The sequence below is a fragment of the Synchytrium microbalum genome, assembly GCF_006535985.1.
Source record: "Synchytrium microbalum strain JEL517 chromosome Unknown SmJEL517_scf0047, whole genome shotgun sequence".
NCBI classification, from domain to species: Eukaryota; Fungi; Chytridiomycota; class Chytridiomycetes; order Synchytriales; family Synchytriaceae; genus Synchytrium; species Synchytrium microbalum.
In genome coordinates, this window is record NW_022158396.1 from 95,539 (window position 1) to 117,183 (window position 21,645).

The window sequence follows — 21,645 nt, forward strand, 5'->3', positions numbered from 1 at the left end:
CAATATATGAATAATTGAATCTCGAATCGCGTTCTTCCTCCGGTTACTCCAGTTTCATATCACCTACTAGGTAGAATCCAAAAGCGTTTTTGAACGTGATCTGGCGGTGGTCTCTCGTCGTGCTTGGTTCAAAGAGGCCTCAATTATGCAAATCTTCTCAATGTAGTGGTGCTCTAGGTCTTTTTTTCCGGGGCGAGCTTTTAACAGTAAAATGTTTGCAAATTGGGACAAGATCTTTGCCAAAGTCTTGGCCATTGGAATATTTCTATTGCTGCTTACAATTCTAGCATGGAGTACGTCTGGTGGATATCAAGAAATCCCTCCTTCATCGCCGGTATTTGTCGCTGCATTCATCCGCATCAACATTTAAACATTATTTCAAACAATCACGTTTACTAGGCCAACACGAGCACCACAAAGGAAGACTTAACGAAACCTTCAGGAATATACTGTCCACCATGGAAGATGCCTTCTGGATTATGGATCAACACGACAGCAGATCAAGAACCATCGTCATCCATAAGCAAAACAATCCTAAAAATGCCATACGATATCATGAAATGTCGGGATCGTTTCGCTGCCGTGTATCCATTATTATATTCTGGCATATGGGGCTTTGAGAAGCCGTTTCATCTACAATGGATGTCACATTCAGGGTGTATTTTGCATCCTGTTGATGGTGCGTTGTGGCTTGAGACGTATCGGAATAAGGAGATTTTGTTTTTTGGGGTAAGATGGTGTCTTTGGTTGCTTTATAACTGGATGCAAGTGCTTACATGGCTTTGGTTTAGGATTCGTTGACTCAACAAGGTGAAGCAGCAAAAAAACACCACTCAACTCGATCTATTGCATATGCTGACTTGATTCACATGCCTAGTATACATATCCTTCGTATGCACTCTAGAAGCAACACTAGCTTCATCAGATGCAAACTATCAGCAGCCTATTCGTATGGCTGATCCAGATCCTCATTATGTCATGACTGGAATCTCTCATGGATGGTATTTTCCTGCTCATAATATTACAACCACCTTCTTCAGGTATTTATATGACTGGAGGAATTGGAAATTGTTTGAAGATAATCTGAAGCAATGCTTGAATTGTATAGGAGCACATCTTGGACGTCGAGAACTGATGTTGCCAGTCCATTGTGGGCGTATGCTCGGAAGAGTTCGCTTTGGATTGCTAGTGATGGAGCTTGTGAGTGAAGTAGTATTACTGTAGTAGTGCATCTGAACTCTTAGACTTTTTTTTTTCTTCGCATAGGGTATAACAAGCACAAAAAGTAAGGGTTGCAACCAAAAAAGTGTACTTAACCTGGTTACATTATACGTGCAATAACATGACGTTTGTGTAGTCTCAACAAACCCGAATTCTTCGACCTCGAAACTCTCCCATCAGACCTATACGCCTTCCGCCACGCCATATCTGATTTCAAATACAATGGCACCTTCATAACACGAAGCTACATGCCAGTCCATTTCGATACCGACGACAATGAATGGCAAGGGCCCGTAACAGACAAGACATGTATACCACCACACGAAACAGCACTATTAAATCCACGGTATGCAATGGCTAGAGATGTGTTTATAGACGCTGGTTGGCCATTTGTCGATGTGTATCAGGAGGTATTGCCGCTGTGGGAGTTGCATCGTCCACCTTCTGATTGTAGACATTGGATGCATCCGGGAGTGTCTGAGTGGGTGTTTCAGGCGCTGCATCATAGCATGGTTGAAGCTGGTATCTTTGATAAGGGTGTGAGTGAGAGTAGTTTAGATGGTTGATGTGTGTAAAGGGCTGGTAATTAGAAGCTAATTCGACTTGTGTAATAATTCTAGCAATTATAACTTATTCTTATAGCAAACAATAAGACAATTTTCGCATTACAAACACATGGGGCTGGCTTGAAAAGAAACCCCCTAATCCACCGTGAAAAGATCCGAATTCGAATACAAAAAACTGTAAAAAGCATTGTGTGCCTTAGATCACTGCTTTGTAGTATCCTTAACAAAGCGGTTTGACAGCAGCGGAAAAAGTCACAATGCCGGCCGAATATTGACCAGATCGCGTCCCTTCATCTCTTGATCAGCCTATGTGAAATCCAAAGAAAGCATGCATCAAAGATAAACCGGAAACGACGCACAAACTTGAGAATGCAAAAGCCTCTATTCTTTCAACAAATCCGTTATTTCCTGATCATGAGTTTGCCTTATTTGACTCAAGGCGAGAGATTCAATTATCGACAGGATGAAATATCCAACCATAAATAAGAGTATTAGATTCCATGCATATGCAAACGTGCTTGCTCGGACCTAGGAATTCACTATGAGCGTGAGCAAAAAAACCATCCAGAGAGAGCAACTTATGTGACGTCTACCTTGGTAGGTGTCCCATCATTAAACTGCCGTAACTGACTATCCAGCATTTGCTGGACATATATATGAACACTTGGATATTTTCTTTTCAGCCATGCCATAATCACATCTTCTAGTATGTCTTTCGAAAAGAGGATGATGACTGCGAAACTCTATGATATGATGAATGAGTGTAGGTATGTGTTGATGACCTTCAAATCGTTTAGTACTGGTTGTCGATATTTTGCCCTACCTGTAAAGAGCTTTTTATAAGAGCCTTCCCCACAAATGTAGCACCAAAGAACTTCCAAAATGGTATTGAAAAGTGCCCACATATTATGCCAGCGAGATCGAATAGTGGGTTGGGTATCTATGACAAGACCGAAGAAGACGAGAAACAAGTCAGAGAGGTAATTGGTATGAGCAGATTATCTGCTGACAAATCTTCAATCCTATTGATATGCGGAAGCAGGCTATGCTTACCGAAGCACACAATACAATCCCAATAAACCCAAACTTGGTCAACATGCTATACATTCCAAGTTGGGCTCGCTCACTAAACTTTAACTCTGATGATGGTTTTCGGCTCAGATTCTCTATACTGGCTATATCCTGATCGTCTCGTCCTGCAGCAGCAGCTAGTTCGCGAAGGTCCCGTGTTAGTACGTAGAGAACAAGGACCAAAAAAACGGTGATAGTCCGTATGATGATGCAAGTGCTCTGTCATACCAGCTCTAGCAACAAAATACGGTGGCAGCTCTCCCAATGCGGTTCCAGCACCCCACCAAAAGCACTCTAATCTAATTTTACTTGCTATCTGCCAAATAGTTACGGCCTGATCAACAGACACACATTGAAAACTAGCAAGTAATGATTTGTATTAGCTTCAATCCTAATGCGTATCATGACTTGCCGTGTGGGTTCTTTTCGCTGACCTGTTTGGCCCACGAGTCTCAAAATCCACCGAACCACAACGATAAGCCGTTAGCGTAGCTCTTGCAATGAAAGGTCCAAGAAACAGCACATAAGTATGCAGTCCTGTTCCAAGCCCAATAGATGATGCCATGCCTAGAGCGAGCCAGTATCCATACCAGAGTGTTGATGCTTCCAAATACGATATAGTCTGTCGTAATACGATCCAAGTTAGCTTTTATCGACCGAACTAGTTTACTACGTACGCACATGTTGATGTGGCCCATCAGCAGAATAAACAACGAGGGCCCCCAAGATCATCAAGAATATCGTCATGACACCAGCCACGTGCTTGGCGAGATATCGTACGAATGATTTCACGCATTCCGAGAGATATATGATAAAGTATTTGGTTATAGTCCATGGAGCAGATGAAAAGTTGAGCTTGGTTCGTATTTGCGACAGTTGGGAGCGTCTTGTTTTAGCTGTCATTTGTGGGGGAATAAAAGGGAAAAGGGAGAATTAGAAAATCTTGCATGACTTTGACAGATGGTGTTGAATCTAGGGCGAGCTCTTCTTTCCGAGTTCAAGGGAGTTGGCGCTTGCTTGCAAAATGTGTCATGGCTTGAGATTTTTCTCGGTTCTCACCTATATCTTCTTTCTGAAGCCGCGAATCGTCCAGTAAAGATGGTGCTGATTTGGTGGAATCTGGCGGATCCTTTTCCATTTTGACACGTTTTCTATGTTGCATGATGATGTTATTTACTCGTCAAGTTCAAACAAAAACTTAAATGTCGGTGGTCGGGATGGAAAACGAGCAAATCTTATGTAGACCCTCTTAACAGATATAGCGCGTAAAATGCTATCGCTCTTACCTTGTCGTTGGGGCATCCGTCATGATCGAGAATAGCTACTCGCTCCTTGAGGCGAAAAACTGCAGTTGCAAGAGGATGTTGCTATGGCAAGATCCAACACCAGACACGTCGAACTTGATGCATTTTCGATATTTGAACGCTACTTGCAAGGCAAAGTTCGATGCGAACTTACTGGATTTATGCTTTAAATACAACATCATACATTATATTACATTGAGCACCATAGCTCGTTCAAAACACCTCTCAGTCGCTGATCTCCTTCTCGAGCAGCTAGTTCTGATAGGTGCTGAGACGTAGCATTGATCTGGCGAATCAAAATGGAGCAAATATTAACAAACCAAAGAAACTGTTCCAAGGCTTTCTGCTATTCACCTGAGTAAGTAACTGTTCACGGTACCGATACTCTCCAAAGGTAGTCTCTCCAGCATCAATATCCCTCACAGCTGCATTCAACACTTCAGCTACACGCGTCACCATTTCAACACCACCATACTTGGTGATTGACATTGGTGATGCTAGTGCTGATGCTGCATTGATTCGAACTTTACTATAAAGACGAACACAGTTCAGATTTTATGACTTCAGCCCCTCGGTGTGGTTTACGATACTCACAAGTTCTTGCATGAGGATACAGCTTGCATCAGCGCTTCTATTAAAGGCCGAATCCAAGCTGCACCTTCACTGGGCAGCGAAGGGTTCGAAAACATGTTTGCAACCGCATGACATGAATTCCATCGTGTCTGCCGTGAAAGTAGCGTTGAGCGAAAAAAAGTCAGTCAGTCCCTGCTGGGAATGGTGAATTTACCTTCATAGCACCACTCGTCATGTTCTTGATCAGGGCGTTAACCACATCCTTGACTTTACGTTCACATTCGCGATTCAAGAAACTTTCATTCGATATTCGAATGAGATTGCCTAATGCGCGAACTCCATTCGATCGACACTAAGTTTCACGGATGAGCAAAAAAGGTCCATTATTGAAGAATGATACGCATCGACGAAGCATTCTGCGAGTCACCTTGTCGTTATCCCTTGCCGCAAGCAGCGCTGTCTCTATCAAATCCACCAACACAGAGTCTGTAAGCACTTCAGAGAGATCAGTGTTGGAGATCCTGCATGAGACGCAGTCAGATCAAGTGAAGCTGACTTTTTGGGCGCAATTCATCCTTGATGCTCCATACCTGGTGGAAACAAGAGCATCAGTCATATTCGCTAAAGCCCAACTAGCTTTTGACCGAACACCAACGCCCTGATCAGACACGTTTGGTTTCAACGTCATTGCTACATCCATCATGAATAAGGCGTCCTAAAGCAAAAATGAAATTTAAGCCAACAAAGAATAAAGAAGCAGTGTGATTCCAACCTGCTGAAGTATCGGGAACGTCACAAAGACACCAGCAGTTCTACAAGCAGCGATCCGGACATTCACGTCCTCTTCGCCATTCATCATGCCCAATACAATAGTCACTAGCCCATATCGCTCAGGGACTGTCATGACATTAAACACATCTGATGGGATGTGTGAGACACAATCACAGCATAATGATCTGACAACGTATGAGGCATCAGCGAATCCAGGGATAACATATGTGTTGAGGACTTGGGTATAACGTGGTGATGGTATGAGGGTGCTTTCTGACGAGGTTTGCACTTGTATGTCGTCTTCGTCTGGGGCAGAAGAAGAGCTGCCAGCTTGTAAATACTGTTCAAATACTTTGTAGCTTGCTGCTCGGAGAGTAGGGTTCTCGTCATTGATATTCTTGCTTATTTTTAAAATTATTTCATCCCAGAATTCGCTGCAGCAGAGAGTGAAAAAAACGAGAGGTGTCAATCAAGCGATTGCAGCCACCTGTGTACAGAGTCAACCCACTTCATGGTAACAATATCATTCTTGGCAAACGCAGCAACACAATCGAAGGCTGCAATCCTCGCCGGCAGCGACTCCGACTCGAATAAATCCAAGATGCAGGATAATGAGAAGCCCGTCTTTTGCTTTGACAAAGCATCCATAGATGAGGTCTTGAATCCAGATTCCACAAGTACAGTGATCACTTCCAAAGCAGCGACTTGTGTCGTCGTATCACTTCCTTGAAATAAAGATAGAAAGACCCTGATGAGAAATCTCTTTAGGCCCGAAAACCTCGAAAGCACGTACCATCTTGAGCTCGAGGATACATCAGCGAAAGAATCCAGAGCGGCAAATCAGACGGTAGATTCTTAAATGTTGTATTTCGTATCAATACAGACAGGGCCTGCTCGAGAGAACAGTTAACGATTTCAAAATCGAAACGACTGTGATTTGTACAGAACGATACCTTCAGCAAGTGGACTAGAACAACCATATCAGGCTCTTGCGGTATAGCACTCAGCAATTGAAAGTACGTGCCAGTCAATTGCCGACCGAGTCGTTCAGCCAGAGACGTAAAAGACTTGTTGGCAGAACTAGATTTGAAGAAATAGTAAGGGCAAAAGACCGGCCACTTCGAAGGTAAAATTTCTTACGAAACATCAGCGATTGAAAGATATTGTTTGGCTCCATCGAAAAGAGCTCCAACAACTTGATATACGGCCAACCTCACTCGGGACTGTGGGTGATGCCGTGCTATAGAACATAATGTCACAGCTGAACTAGTTTCTGGACCGTCCGGGAGAAGTCGAGACCATGAAGAGTGAAAGAGCTTTGGAGATTGCTTGATGGCAGTATGGAGACATTGTAGTGCATTCATTTCGAGACGGCCCGGGTTCTTCGACCTATGATACGTGCGGATTGCATCAGAGATTTCCAAAAGTGATATGAAAGCGTCTAAGATTCGCGTACGTTCTAGTTGACCCAAACTCAGAATCTGACATCTCAGAATCTGAGGTCGTAACTGGTACAGTTCTTGGATTTCGAGCTAACCAGAGGCGTTCAGATCAACCGAAAGCGAAAGTGCAAGGAGAAAATAAGATTGTGTCTGATATATACCTGTAGTGGCGGATTGGATGGCTGACTGTGACTCTGTCGCGAGAGCAACCATACATAAAAGCGTAACAAGAGGCTCCACCGCACTCGCCACTGCACTGCTACTCTCAGTTAGAACGAGCTGAAGAGCACGGAGAGCATTTGTCGCGATCTGTTGGTAAAATGAACTGGGTCAACATAGATAAACGTCAACACGTCTCGAGAAAACTTGCTCATGCCTTGGCAGTACGATCCCCTCCATCAATGGTATGACAGTCCCGTAGATTTGCGTATATAACTTGACAAACTTCATCATAAAAAGGAGCTTTAGGTCCAAGCTTGACGCACAAATGTCCGAGACACACTAGCGCTGTTCTCCTGATCTCTGCTGATGCTGATGGTGCCGGCAATCCAGATGATGTAGATCCCGTATCCGAATGAGTAGCTAGAGGGATGAGTGCGTCCACGACTTGTCTTTGCAACTAGGTTATAAGATCTGGTTGAGTTTACGAGCATAAGTCGAATAATTGTCACTGCAAGCTTACCGAGTCTTGCAAACTCGGGCCGTTCTCGAAAAGCAGAGTCCCGAGTGCTCTGAGTACGTCTATCTTCTCCAGATCAGAGACCTTCTTCAGCGTATCTAAGACAAATATAGTGAATGCTGACACGACCACAGATTCACCCAAGTTGACAGCCTGACGGGGAGTCAGAGGAAGGGAATGAGAGATTGTTTTCGCTTAAAGTCTGCAATCATAGAATTTCTTCGATACCCTCAGCTTCCAAACATACATACTTTTCTAGGCTGTCGACTGTAGAGCTTGAACAAGATGTTGCAGAATTTCAGAGCCTGAGGTTCGGGGCGGTACTTTTGAATCCATTTTACGAGCTTACTAACATCCTAGATCAGCAATAAACATTAATATAACGCGTTACTCTATATCTGCACATATGCTCTTACCCCATTCTTCCAATCTCTGTCATTAATGGGATATGCAACTCGATTCAAGTCATCTAGTACATCCAGATCTGAGCGATTCGACGCGCCATTACTGCATAACTCGTCCACCAACGCGTGGAAGGATCCCTGGAGGTTCATGTTTCCATGAGGATGTTAAAAAAAACATAAAAATTAAGACAGCTTGTGCATGTCGACGTTCAAATTGAAGAAGGAAGCCAATCCAAAAGCAATCATATGAATAATCTGCTATTAGAAATTAGAACGACGCGTCCATTTCAACTAAAGACGAGAAAAAGAAGCTCCATAACTGGACAGTCTTTTTCTAGATCCGAAACCAACTTACGTGACAGAGGCGAGTCGATGGGGAGGGATTTTCAAGTAAAGTGGGGCCGTCGTGGCCTTGGGCATTAGACGAGATGGTACGGGTTCCGCCCACAGCAGACAAAATTGTCCACCGTCAAGTCGTTTGCCACCAAATACAACAGTCAATTGGCCCCAGCGTAGCTTGGAGCTGCAGGTGTCAATGAGCTATGTTCATACTTTTGGTCGGCTCAGCGATACCAGCAGGCGAGGACTGAGTTGGGATGTTTTGGGCTGTTTGTTTTACTGACATCAACTAACCACTAGCCTCTTACCCCAACAGCGGTGTGGACTACACGCATATGTATAATATAATGTTGTATAATATAGTAATAAATAAACTATACATAATAACCACTTTGAACAATATAATCTTCATTACAAAACAAAGTCGCATTTCAATGCAACACAAACCGCCTGTTTACAATGCAAGAAGTTCTTGTATTTAGTTGCTCCCACACTATAAGCACTTCTACCACCATAAGCCCTCGTCACAGACTTTATCATCTCTCACACCATTACCACCAATCCATAACGCTCAGGAACTGACATGACATTAGGGCTCCCAATTCGAGGCAGCCTGATTTCTTGGATCTATTGTAAGAACAGGGTGGCTTGTATCAGGTGGTTGCAAATGCGATATCAAAGTGCTCGAAATTCACTTACTGTTTGCTTCGTCAATACGAGTTGAAAAGCACTTGTAGCCGCCTTTGGTGCGAACAAAAAATACAAAAAGGGCTTGACAATCGCCTTCCCTTGGCGGCATGATCACGTCCATCAATTTTTTGATATTCCCCTGAGTTCCGAGATATAGCTTGGTACGTCTCAGATTATATGGAGTTTTTGGTCCAAGCTTGACCGACAGATGTAGACAGACAAGTGCAGTCCTCTTGACTTCTGCTGATACTGCTGGTGCCGGTAATCCAAATGATGTGGATCGGCTTCCGTCAACTTTATCTATGGTGTGGAATGAAGAAACTGTTAGAGTCAAACCCACGTTCAAAGTTTGGACGCGGACAACCAGAAGTTACACACACAGATGAATTTACACTGGCAATCAAATAATACGATGGTCTTTATCGTCTGTTGCCTCCTCCAGAGCCCTTTCAGATTCTAAACTACTAGCTTCGTGGGAAACGAAGGGGACGTGATATCCAGTCAAATGAGAGATGCCTGGTCACAATTGAAAGGGGAAAGCGTACATCGGTATGAGATTCACGTATGATGCCTTAAATCATGTCTTTTGACAACATTTGGTTGGGTTTCTCATCCGTAGTAGTAGGTACTTCCCAAAAGCATTCAAAACATCGTTGATCCCAGGTGTACACAAGAGCCCTAATTAACATTAGGCGCGTAATACTTGAAAATCATTGAAATCCATTAACTTGCGACTCTAAAATAACCTTGAAACACGTCAGTATATGCACCAGTAGTTCTCGAAAAGAATATCTATTCGCATCATCCAGTTGAAGGATGGGTCATGCATCAGTTGTGGTCAATACACGTAAATACATACGCGTAAATCAAGTATCTCTCATTCTTCAACCACCATCTCCAAATTTCTCAGATCTTTCTCTCACCCACCGAAGTCAACTGAGGTGATTAGAAGCCGAAAACAGCAAAGAGGTACGTTGAACGAGGACACTATCCCGTCATGTAATGGCATGCAACAATCAAGTTTCCACTATTACGCTATCTGCATTTGCTTTACAAACACGTCCCGTTTTGGAAAAAAGAGGAATGGGAGTTGTTGGTGGGAATGTCAATGATTATGACAATATAGAGAAGAACGATGTATTGCATCCTAGTACTGCATCTGCATAGTATGCATTGGAATATCTTGCCATATGGCATCTTACCATCGTACACGCAAATGTCATCAATTTGTTTGAAAAATTATGCATTAATCTACCATGCAAGAATGACGACGAAACTAGAGATTGAACAAGCCCAAATATTCCAAATCCACATATATACAACCAAACAAATCAAATCTAACCCTCCATTCACCTCATAGAACCTATCGTGTTCTACTTTGCCACTTTAACCCCTCCTCTTACACCACACATCTCATCACAAGGATGTCTGACCGTAAAGCCGTAATCAAAAACGCAGACATGTCTGAAGAAATGCAGCAAGACGCTGTAGACTGTGCCACCCAAGCCATGGAGAAATACAATATCGAAAAGGATATCGCGGCATTCATCAAGCGAGAATTCGACAAGAAATACAACCCTACTTGGCATTGTATTGTGGGAAGGAACTTTGGGTCGTATGTTACGCATGAAACAAAGGTACGTCTGTGTGGTTGTGTTTTGGGGAGAGAGTTGGATTTCGAGGTCTACTTCAGCAACGATTCTGATTCTGTTTTTTTGTGAGTAGCACTTTATCTACTTTTATTTGGGCCAAATCGCCATCTTGCTTTTCAAGAGGTGAGTTTCTATCGCGTGTTTATTATTGTGTTGTTAGCGTTTTGTGTTGGAAGACGGGCCTGTCACGTCACATATATCAAGGACCAGTGCTTTTTCTGTCTTCCGACTGGCCCTCCAATGTTACAAACACTTCCTTGCTGCTGACCTCGTTGGGGTTGTGGTCGTTTTTGTCATGCCGGCTCTCCTGCATCCGATATTATAATCGCTATTTCATGTTTTTGGCTTCACATCTCCCCCTCCTTTCCCGTGCAATACCTAACTCCAATCTTACCATATCTATAGTGGTTAAAGAAGCAGCGTGTATATGATCCCGAACGAAAAAAAGCAAATCCTAGAAGGAATAAAACACTGTCATTCAGCAAGATATGGAGCTTCTTTATATATATATTTCCATCCGGGTTGGTGAGGAGAGCAAAGAGAGATTGGGGTGCTGGTGGAGGTGTCGAGGATTTGAAAAACACAATATAAAACCTTTTTTTGCTCCAATCTGGGCTTGAACTTAATGGTGGATTTTTCTTCTTGTGACTTTTGCTGCTTTTTGATTCGCTTTTTTTACTGTAAAGAATAGAAACCTATGCTATAAATCAAGGAGACCGTCGTATGTTCGCGAAGGGGCCAAAAACCGGCTTGCAAGTTATATTGGATGAATGTTGCGTTCTTTTTTGAAATATTACTTTCTAGAATGGTTGCACTATGCTTTGCGAGAACTAGATACAAGGGTAACAAATAAAGTAAACACACAACCACATTCTACCGCTTGACACTCCCACCATCATTCAAATCATCTATCGACCCTTCCGGCGTCGCAGCACTCCCAACAGTCGACGTAGACCCAACTCTAGTTCGTGGACTTGTCACCCTCTGCTGCTCCAGCATCTGCATTTGTGCATATCCAGCCTGCTGTTGTTGTAACTGTTGCTGTTGCAACGCATGCACATTCCTCCCATCCTCATAATGCAGACTACCACTACCACCACTGCTTCCACTATTATTACTGTTACTACTATACTGGTATGATGCATGTGGTGATGCTGATGATGAGGATTGGGTGCCTTTGGTGATGGGGATACATGTTTCCATATGGTCTATTGAACGGCTTGTGCTGTGTTGTTGCTGTTGCTGGGGTGGTGGGATTGAGGACGAGAGAATGGAAGTAGTGTTGTTGTCAATGCTGCCGTTATCACTACGAGACGAATCTCGAAATCCACGTTTGAGGACGCGGTTTTCGGCTTCGAGGATATCGATGCGTGCTTTCAGAGCTTTTATTTCGTCTGCATAGTCTGTCATTCGCTTTTGGATGTCGTCTACTTCCTATTGTAGGTTGAACATGAAAGGATGTGTAAGAATGCGGGAGTGCAAAAAACACACTTGGAGACTTATAAAGTTTATTTCATACCTGCTGCTTCCTCTTCCGATACCTAGCAGACGCCTCACGATTCCTTTTTCGTTGTACTTCGGCAATAGCTTCTTGTTCAGACATGAGCGAGTCTATCGTTGTTTGTTGATTCTGTTGATGCTGCTGTTGTTGCTGTATTTGTACATGCTGTTGTTGCTGCTGTTGTTGTTGCATCTGTTGTTGCTGTTGTAATATACCACTACTAGAAGGCCCACGATTTATCGGTGGCGATTGCCGTAAAGTTGGTGCCTGCTGTTGCTGTGTTATTGCTGACATTGAGGTATCAATTGGTCGTGGCATCATATGCGGTAGCGGCACGCCTTGATCCTGCAGCTGCGGTAACTGCTGTTGCTGGTGCTGTTGTTGTTGCAGTATTGGCGGCGGTGGTATTGTTCGAGCAGCCATTTGCTGTTGTTGTGACGACGGATTAAGGATTGATGATGATATTACTGATGGTAGAAGCTGCTGTGGTTGTTGCTGTTTCATTTGCTGTTGTTGTAGTTGTTGCGGTGGCTGTTGTTGTTGAGATATATTAGGTTGATGTTGCTGCTGCATCATATTATTTGGTATTGACGTATTAGGCGGTTGCTGGATCATACTATTAGGTAGAGACGTCATGTAATATGGCGTTGTGGCTGGCGGTTGAGTGACGTGGCTCATGGCCATGGGTTGTAGTGTTGTCGGTATTAAAGACGAAGAAGTGGAGGGTGGAGGTAGAGCTGGATTCATTAAATGGAGTGGCATGAGACTAGATGAATGAGGGCGGTCTGATATCGCCATGTGAGGATGTTGAGGCTCTGGAGGTGGATTTGTATTAGATGAGGAGGCTACTGGAGTTGGCATTCTTGGATGTGTCCTACAGGCGGAGAAACACGAGGGTAGTAAGCAACACAGGTCTCATAGGGGAATGGTCCATGTTTTCTGCAACAGCATCCAGCACTTACTGTTGCACAAAACCACCATTTGCTCGTAGACCTTGCAGAAACAAGTCTGTCTTGCTAGTCATATTTACAGCATAAACAATTCCAGATGTTTGTAGATACGTCAGAAACTTGGCAATGACATCCTCGTCGGGTAAGAATCGACAAAAGAACCCATCGCCAAATGAGAATGTACACCTGTCGACATCCAGTATGATTCCATTCCACTCAAAGACATTCCTCAGATTGATAAAGCTGCCTACACAGCGCACACTTATTCCAGGATATTTCAGCAGCACGTCGTGAAAGATTTGACTAGATAAACAAAAGAGTTAGAACGAGATCTAGGCGACATGGTATAATCAAATGATGATAGAGAAACCTTGTCTTGTATTCCTCCAGAGCACCGCCAGATATCAATGCGCGAATGCGATCATCGTAAGGAACGAGTTCCTCCTTCTCATGGACTTTGAAATATGGTTTTTCTGGATCACCATCATGAGTAAAGACGGTTTCCTTAAGCACAATAGAGCACGTCCTCTGCAAATCAATAAAAAACAGATAAGTTAGTACGAAAACACTATCCGACAGTCGATGCAAGGCAAGTGAAGAGTCGGAATTTTTGACAGGTGGAGGTGGAGACGTACAACATCGTGGTCGTTACTAAATGGAGCTAGGAGCTTGGGTACTTCTTCATTGTGTATGATACGTATAATGACAGTCAGTCTAGTACAGGGTTCAGTTAGAAGGGGTCAGCTCACAATGCAAGAATGAAATGTTGGAGTCATGTCTTTGCCAAAACAACCACTCTTATGTCGGAGGGAAATAGTAGGGACATGTTGCGCCGTTTGAGTCGTAAACAGAGCTGCTTCAAACATACCCGGCCAAATCTAGTTCCGTCGAGTTGGTGTCCAGCATAAAATCCTGCTGGGTATATGTTCGCAACAGCTTTGATGAATTCCGGGCGAGATTCGAGAGTAAATGCAAATATCCGCTCTCGTCCTTCAACTGAATTTTTGCCTTCCAGCTGGAGGGACACATCTCCACTCCTCTCGTCTCCCTTGTTTTTCGACGTCACTGTTTTTTTTTGGCAGCTCGGGTGGTTTCGAGCACACGGCGGAGATGGAATAATTGGATCTCCTCGTATACAACTCAGTTCTAGTCGTCACGCTACAGTTTCGAACTGTTGGAACATCGCCATTACTACTACTGTCGCCCTGATCTATGTAGAATTCTTCTCGTCGGTGACAAAACGGCGGCCAACTTTTGAAACTGGTCAGTTCCCACGTAACAAACTTTATCGGGCCGTTGGCTGTATCAATACAAGAATACAAGATATTTGCATTACGGCTATCTATACAGTCGTGAATCTCGCGTTAAAATCATGGTTTCAAAATCACGTCGTTGAGAAACTGCCAGCACAAAAACCGTTGTGCTTGCCTTTGATAATTGTACGTAATTAGCAGCTTCCAGCATAATCTAGTAGCATTCTGACGACTCAAATATTTGATCTAAGATGAACTGATCAAGTTTTGCCTTGTTTAAGCAGGTATCATCTCGTTCTTCAATGCTTGACCACGAAACCACAAGTATTGGAGCATGACATACACTGCCCAACAATTGATTTCGGAGTGTCAATATACGTCCATACGTCCATGCTGTTTCAAGTTTGAGGGAGCCGATGTTGGTGTGAAAGGAGAGGAGGCTCAATGCAATTTTCAGATCTAAGACCTTAGACCTGGCCTTGGGCGTCATTTCCTTATTGATATGCGGCAATCTTCAAGTTCTCAAATTCTGTAACTCTTTTGTTACTACTATCTTCATGCGTCATTAAACGTGTGACATCCCAGCAGTGTAGTAGTTATTGCTCGCAACTTTGACGAGAACCAGTGTTGACATGTGACGAATTACCAACGAGACACATACGGACAAGCTCCTAACACTTTGAAGTAATCTAAAATCAATTTGGGACTGTTTGAACCTCTGTCGAGCCGTAACTTTTGGCATTCACAGCCTTGATCCTCCTTTCACTTAAACCAACACTGATAGATCGCTCTATAAAAATAGGAGTAAAAGTGGATTCTTGCAGGTCGAATTCCAAAATCCCGTCCTCCAGATAGTCCTGGCGCCTCACCAGTCATGAACATTTTGACGTGACATTGTATCCTTGACGCAAACATTTTCAGACATGCACAGAAGCAAAAACAACGGCTCTGAGACACTTGAAACGATTTATTTCAACATTTCCACCTTCTCGAGTGATAGTGTATATTATCCATATTCACCTAAACGAGCCTGGTCGACCAAATGACACATTTTCGCAGCACCACCGTACATTTTTCACGTCCACCACTTTTGCTGACCTTATGGCTGCACTCTTGCACACATAGCACACTTTGGGATTTCTAGTCTTGGATCCTGCCTACCGGGTGTTTCAGAGCAATGCTTGAGTAAAATAGGACGCCTGGACTCCTTGTCAGAGCCCATAATTTCAGGCATCAGAAGGATGACAGTAATTTCACGGTATACTCCTTTTTTTTGCGCAGAAATGCATTTTTTCATATAAACTGTTGTTGCTGGTCTTAACGGCACGTGTCGAAACTCTTGAATCTCAATTCTCTCAAATTGCTGCTGGTGTGTGATCCATACTGCTCCCGAGTCTGCATTCATATCAGAATTCACTAAGTCAATTCTACCAAAGTGTTGTAAGCTCAGTCTGTATGCTTCGCTTCAACGTCTTCAACAGCTAAGAACATTTCGATCCAAAACTAGATGGGAATTTTTTATTAATGCTACTTTTGATCCCCGCATCCTCCAAATCATTACTCCTGTTAGAGCTGCAGGACTTGCAGTGACTCGATGACTCTTTGTCACTGCTATTGCAACGGAGGTCGAAAAGAGTATGATGATACCTTTTCGTCGGCCGGCTCATCGCACTTTACATGAGTACCTCAGAGGACGGAGTCGAAATATTTTCTGTACAAACGCCATTACATAAAATGAACTGATATATTCGACCTCAAATATGACATCGCAAGCTATTGTCCTTCACTCTGTCAGCTCGAGCGAACAGTTGTAGTTAGCGACAGATCAATGACCCGCTTGATGACGTAGTCACGGCAGAGAATAGTGCTGTTTGACGTCACTTTGCAAGATTTATATCTCTTCACTTCCTTTGCTTCAAAAGCTTCCACTCCAACTCGAACAAACTTTAATCACAAAACTGCAACAACCAAATGATTTGACCCAAATGATCACAACAAGAATATTCACCGCCTACGAATCCTTTTCTGCATGCTCGTTATTGACTGGCCTCTTCTTATCCTCCCTATCAATCTTTAAAACCAAACGCACGTACAATGCTCCAAGAGACGATCCACGCGTCATACGGCAACGGTTTATGGGCGTTGGACTATCCTGCATACTGTCTACCATAGTGCTGTATGTTCTGTTTGCTTATAAGGGTAGAGTATGTATTCGCAACGCATCGGAACGTCATCAAAACGTCCAACATCCATCTTAACCTCCTTTTTACGTTTTAGAAGCAAACCTTATCTCAACTAGCATGGCTGATGGGATTACGCATAGATCACCTACTCATATCGACAATCTGTCCCTTGATCTTGACTGCATCTTTGTTTCTGGGCCCGTTGGTTGTGAATGGAGTTGAAGGAAGGCTTCCATTTCAGAGGAATTGGACTTGGAGGGGCCACGTGCAGGATTTTGCTAAAGATTTGAGGACGTGGAGGACTTATTTTGTGGTATGTTGGACTTGATTTGGAGTCGAGCGTTTGTGATGTGGCAGTATTTTGATGGATTTTTGGCAAATTTAGGGACCAGTTGTCGAAGAATGGGTGTTTAGAGCATGTATGATACCAGTCATGTATGCAGGAGGATGGTCCAAGTCTGGTATTATTCTGATTACGCCGTTGCTGTTTGGAGCTGGCAAGTAATGGTTTGAAGATCAGGAGCCAAGTCATCCCAATTCATCAATTGATATGGTTTTTTTAGCTCATTTACATCATGCGATGGAGGTTTATCGGATGCACGGAAGGACACGAGAGGCCGCTATTAGAGCCCTACAAGGAGCTCGTAAGTGCCTCGTGGGCATCTCCTCTATATGATTTACAATCTCAAACAACTCCAAATTAGTGCTTCAGTTGTCTTATACCACCCTGTTTGGATGGTATACCTCCTTCTTGTTTATGAGAACCGGTGAGCCATGACTTTGAGCAGACAATGATCTGTCACTCAATTCGATCATATTTAGGACACTTGGCTGGTCCAACGGTTTCTCATGTGTTTTGTAATATAATGGGACTGCCAGATTTTGGAGCAGCTCTTAGGCCTTCTAGATACCGAAACGGTAAAACACTCGATGCGATTTGTTGATTTTGTAAACTGATCTTCTTCTTGGTTGATAGTATATGCTGCGTCGTATTTGCTTGGAATCACGGGATTCACTTATCTATTGTTTGCTTTCACGACACCAAGTTGGTACGGAGGAGCTTACTGGACATGAATATATATTTATTTTCTCGCATACATTACGAAAGTAATGTTAAGAAAGCAAGAATTCTTTTCATGTTTAGTCACAATTCACGTTTTGATCAATTGAAGGTGAATCATTCGTGCACGATCAGCAACAACACAGCAACCCATAGCAAACTAAAGAACTCGACCGGTCATGATATAGCGCGAATGCACGTCTCTACCGCTTCACTAGTGCCGTTAAGCTCAAGATAACATCCGAAATTCGTAGTTTCGATTTTCTACAAAATCCAAAAAAAAACCTGAAGATATGACTACCGACAATAACGACCACTCCATAAAACAAGAAGAAGCCGAAAAGACGATGGTCTCCATTGAAGAACTTTCCGACGACGAAGCACTCATCGACGCTCTCAAAGCAGACCGACAAGCCAAGATAGATGCTGAAGATGCCAAAAAGCAAGCTGCCAGACTCGCTAAATCTGACGATATGAAGGCCAAAATCTTGACTCAGGTGGAGTACTACTTCTCAGGTAATTGAATATCACGACCATGGAGCTTTGATACACTTGTTATGTCCTTCGTTCGCTTGTAATTCGCTTCCAACATTTTTGGGTCAAGACATCAGAAAAAAAAGATCAGGCATTCAAGTCTAGCCCAAACCACCTCAAAGAAGACAAGAAGCTAACTCATGTACACTCTATTAACGTAGACGCCAACCTCCCAACCGACTTATGGTTGCTACGATCCCTCCACGCCAACAATGGCTGGCTCAAACTCGAGCTCCTGAGCACCTTCAACAATATGAAGAAGCTCAATACCAACGTCGAAGTCATTGCTGATGCTTTACGGAGGTCTCCTCAATTGCTTCAAGTCTCGGAAGACGGATTGTATGTGCGACGACGAGGCTACCCTCCTGAATTGAACGCTGGTCGTATTGATGGCCTCAGCCCAATACAAAAGTCTATCTATGTTGTAAGTTTTGTTATGTGATTGATGCCTGTGATTGATGCGCATATGGTGGTGTTGACGAGTTTGTGTGAAATTGCTGTTCAACGGTTCTTAAATGCTTTTTTTTTGCTTTCTTGTAGGGAGGCTTCCCACTAGACTTGAACGAGCCTGAAGAAACAATCAAAGGACACTTCCAAATACATGGTGGCGATGTGAAGGCTGTCAAGTTACGTATGGATAAGGACACTGGCAAATTCAAGGTATTGTGACATTGACATTGCAAGTTTTGCTTTTTGCTCTTCTCCTTGTGGGAAGCTCGTTGAGCAATGATCTGATCATCTGCACCTTTGATAACAGGGCTCAGCATTTGTGGAATTCGTATTTGCTCATCAAGCTCGGAAAGCTCGATTCGAAGCTGATCCAAAACATGGTAATACTCCATTGACTATCAACATGAAGTACGTGTCTCCTCTCCTTCTGCCGGTCTTTCCTTTGCTCACGAACAATACTCCTAACAACATCTCTTACAACAACAGGGAAGAATATATAAACAGGAAATATGCCGAACACTTGGAAGATGAAGAAAAGAAAGCCAAGAATGCTCATTGGAAGATTGGTGACCATCAATTGGCTCCTCCTCCAAAAGCAATCAAGCTTCCAGATCGTCTCAATGGTGCCTTGTTACATTTCAAAGCTACTGAAATGGAAGCCATACCTGAAGGCCAGTCTTTTATGGCTATTGCCAAGGTGTGCATATCAGACCAGCCTGCCTCTTTTTGCTTGTCTGCGCATGTTGGAATTCAACTCACATGTAGTTCTTATTCATGACTTCAGGAATACTTTGGGCAACCATTCGAAGTCAAATGGGTTCACAAACCAGAAAACAGCGACGATGGTTTGATCTTATATCATAATCCAGGTGATGCCCAAATTGCCTTTGAACACTTTGGTGCCACAAGGGCCAAACCTGATGGCTTGTTGAATGGCACAACCACATTCCGATTGGCAACGCCAGAAGAAGAATCTGTCTTTTGGCAAGCATATGAAAACACAATGAAAGCCACACTTGAAGAACGAATCTATAATCCAAACGGTGATAGGAACCCTGGTCCAAGCAACCCAGCCAATCTACCAACACCACACAACAACAGGAACCGTGACGGTGATCGAAAAGACAGAGACAGCAAACGAAGCGACAATCGAAAAGATGGAAGCAACAACAATAGTAGGGGTAATGGTGGTAGTTCAAGTGGTCGAGGACCTCGTGGTGGTGCAAGTGATAGAGGTGGTGCACGAGACCAGAAAGATCGAAAAGGAAAAGGTCGAGATAATGGTAGAGCTCGAAATGAACGAAGCAACAAAAGCATCTCAACCACCGATAACAAAGTAGACGACACAAAACCAACCAACGGTGATATTGTCGCAGCAACTGTCAAAGCTGACGATAACACCACCACTACAGTCAAAACAGAAAACATCAATGGAGCCAACAAACGAAAATCAGAAGACCCTGATGATGTTGGAGACAGTAAAAAGGTCAAGTCTGAAGAATCAGCTGCAAATGGTCACGTCAATGGTGCTGCCAATGGATCAACCATGACCAGTATCACTTTGCCAGAACGCAAGTCCAGCGAACTCAAACGAAAACCAGATGGTGATCATGATCATGGTGCTGGTGACCTTAAAAAGACGAAGCTGGAAACTTCAGCATGAGGGATTTCGGAATGGATGGCATAGGATGGATTTATAAAAGGACAAACACAAAACAATCACAGCACGCACCTCTTTTTTCGCATTATTATTGTATTGAGCCCACTCCCCTTGTAAATGTATAGCAAGACAAAATAGGATTGGAAATAAATGATTTGTCACGAGTTTCCAAGCAAAGGTGATGGTGTGTACCGAGGTTCATTTAGTTCCAGCACTCTGGCGAAGAAAAGAACAGTCAATGTTCATGTGATGCTGTAGTGCAATGTGCAATGATACTCGACTAAGAAAGAGACTTCAATGAACGAAACGTGGCGTTGAGATCTTAACTGCCAAGGCGTGCTATTACACGTAAAAACTGGACGCCAAGGCAATTTGAAACAAACTGGAGCCGACCGTGATCCTGATAACAGCCCACATTGGCATTAATTACAATCACCCGATCATACCCCCTACGCTACGATACCTCTTTTACAATTTCTGCAAAGTTTCTGGTTTCATACAAAACACAAAACACAACATTGTTCACCCAAATCCACACCACAATCTGGCTCTACAAATTTCTGAGAGGATGTGGTCACAGGCACAGCCATATGATCCCTCAGTTCTATCAGCTCATATGTTTAATGCAGCACAAAATAGTTGCGTCGTCATTTGCCTATTTTCTTTGACTATCTAGTATAAATAGCTCACATGATCGCAATAGCTCAAGATTGGATCAAGACGCAGTCAAGAATATGGACTCCCCTTCACATAGATAGTATTCAGATTCAGAAGACGATGAACCCCATCCAAGTGATATTCGTTCTCCCATCGGACAGCAGTGTAAAGGAGTACGATGAGGAAGAGCAAGATATATGGAAATTGATTATTCAGCATATGGAAGGACAGTTGGGCGTTTCGACATTGATTTGCGGTGTGCCAACATGGACGAAGAATCAACAACGCCAGTATGGATACACATCAGTTTGGTCAGCCTCTGTACCAAAGCCGGATTCGACATAGACGCACGTTGCATTGAATTTGTATTGCAGACGAGTAATCTATAGTTTAGGCGAAACCTGTTTAGACTTATCCAAAATTCATACTGGAGGCCAAACTCGTTGATTTCGTACTCTTGAAACAGTTTATGTGATAGTGCCATCTTATACAAATGCATCCATTTTAATACAACATCGTCTCTTCCAAAGACCTCTTCAGCAAAAATCGTCCCAACAAAAAAAGCAACAACTCTAAAAGTGGCATCATGGCATATCAAGCTCGAAAGATATGCAGCACTCGCAGCACACGACCTCTGCATATAGGGCATTCTCTAGTTGATTTTTCGACCTTTGTAGCACACTAG

The 21,645-nt window shown here is 43.3% G+C and overlaps 6 protein-coding genes across 6 annotated transcripts; 4 read left to right on the forward strand and 2 right to left on the reverse strand.

Annotated features, from left to right (window-relative positions):
- Positions 1-211: 211 nt before the first annotated feature.
- SmJEL517_g05337 (uncharacterized protein) lies at positions 212-1,787 on the forward strand (the record flags this gene model as incomplete). Its single annotated transcript, XM_031171263.1, has 7 exons — positions 212-334; positions 400-729; positions 792-810; positions 878-1,040; positions 1,109-1,200; positions 1,267-1,285; positions 1,358-1,787. The coding sequence occupies 7 exons, from the start codon at positions 212-214 to the stop codon at positions 1,785-1,787; spliced, it is 1,176 nt and encodes a 391-aa protein (XP_031022772.1).
- Positions 1,788-2,168: 381 nt separating this feature from the next.
- Positions 2,169-3,996, reverse strand: SmJEL517_g05338 (uncharacterized protein; the record flags this gene model as incomplete). The annotated part of the gene is made up of 8 exons (XM_031171264.1): positions 2,169-2,315; positions 2,381-2,530; positions 2,611-2,727; positions 2,841-2,995; positions 3,087-3,217; positions 3,293-3,480; positions 3,540-3,754; positions 3,918-3,996. The coding sequence occupies 8 exons, from the start codon at positions 3,994-3,996 to the stop codon at positions 2,169-2,171; spliced, it is 1,182 nt and encodes a 393-aa protein (XP_031022765.1).
- Positions 3,997-4,352: 356 nt separating this feature from the next.
- SmJEL517_g05339 (uncharacterized protein) lies at positions 4,353-8,181 on the reverse strand (the record flags this gene model as incomplete). Its single annotated transcript, XM_031171265.1, has 17 exons — positions 4,353-4,448; positions 4,517-4,691; positions 4,757-4,884; positions 4,950-5,087; positions 5,163-5,256; positions 5,326-5,450; positions 5,508-5,940; positions 6,015-6,231; positions 6,300-6,396; positions 6,460-6,586; positions 6,647-6,895; positions 6,963-7,038; positions 7,110-7,257; positions 7,394-7,567; positions 7,631-7,780; positions 7,879-7,983; positions 8,044-8,181. 17 exons carry the CDS (start codon positions 8,179-8,181, stop codon positions 4,353-4,355), a joined length of 2,670 nt encoding a protein of 889 aa, XP_031022766.1.
- Positions 8,182-10,484: 2,303 nt separating this feature from the next.
- Positions 10,485-10,839, forward strand: SmJEL517_g05340 (uncharacterized protein; the record flags this gene model as incomplete). Its single annotated transcript, XM_031171266.1, has 2 exons — positions 10,485-10,697; positions 10,786-10,839. 2 exons carry the CDS (start codon positions 10,485-10,487, stop codon positions 10,837-10,839), a joined length of 267 nt encoding a protein of 88 aa, XP_031022784.1.
- Positions 10,840-16,401: 5,562 nt separating this feature from the next.
- SmJEL517_g05341 (uncharacterized protein) lies at positions 16,402-17,673 on the forward strand (the record flags this gene model as incomplete). Its single annotated transcript, XM_031171267.1, has 7 exons — positions 16,402-16,620; positions 16,694-16,912; positions 16,985-17,100; positions 17,186-17,243; positions 17,312-17,366; positions 17,422-17,517; positions 17,576-17,673. The coding sequence occupies 7 exons, from the start codon at positions 16,402-16,404 to the stop codon at positions 17,671-17,673; spliced, it is 861 nt and encodes a 286-aa protein (XP_031022783.1).
- Positions 17,674-17,952: 279 nt separating this feature from the next.
- On the forward strand, positions 17,953-20,306 carry SmJEL517_g05342 (uncharacterized protein; the record flags this gene model as incomplete). The annotated part of the gene is made up of 6 exons (XM_031171268.1): positions 17,953-18,175; positions 18,355-18,617; positions 18,734-18,853; positions 18,951-19,051; positions 19,130-19,340; positions 19,428-20,306. 6 exons carry the CDS (start codon positions 17,953-17,955, stop codon positions 20,304-20,306), a joined length of 1,797 nt encoding a protein of 598 aa, XP_031022782.1.
- Between the last annotated feature and the right edge of the window lie 1,339 nt (positions 20,307-21,645).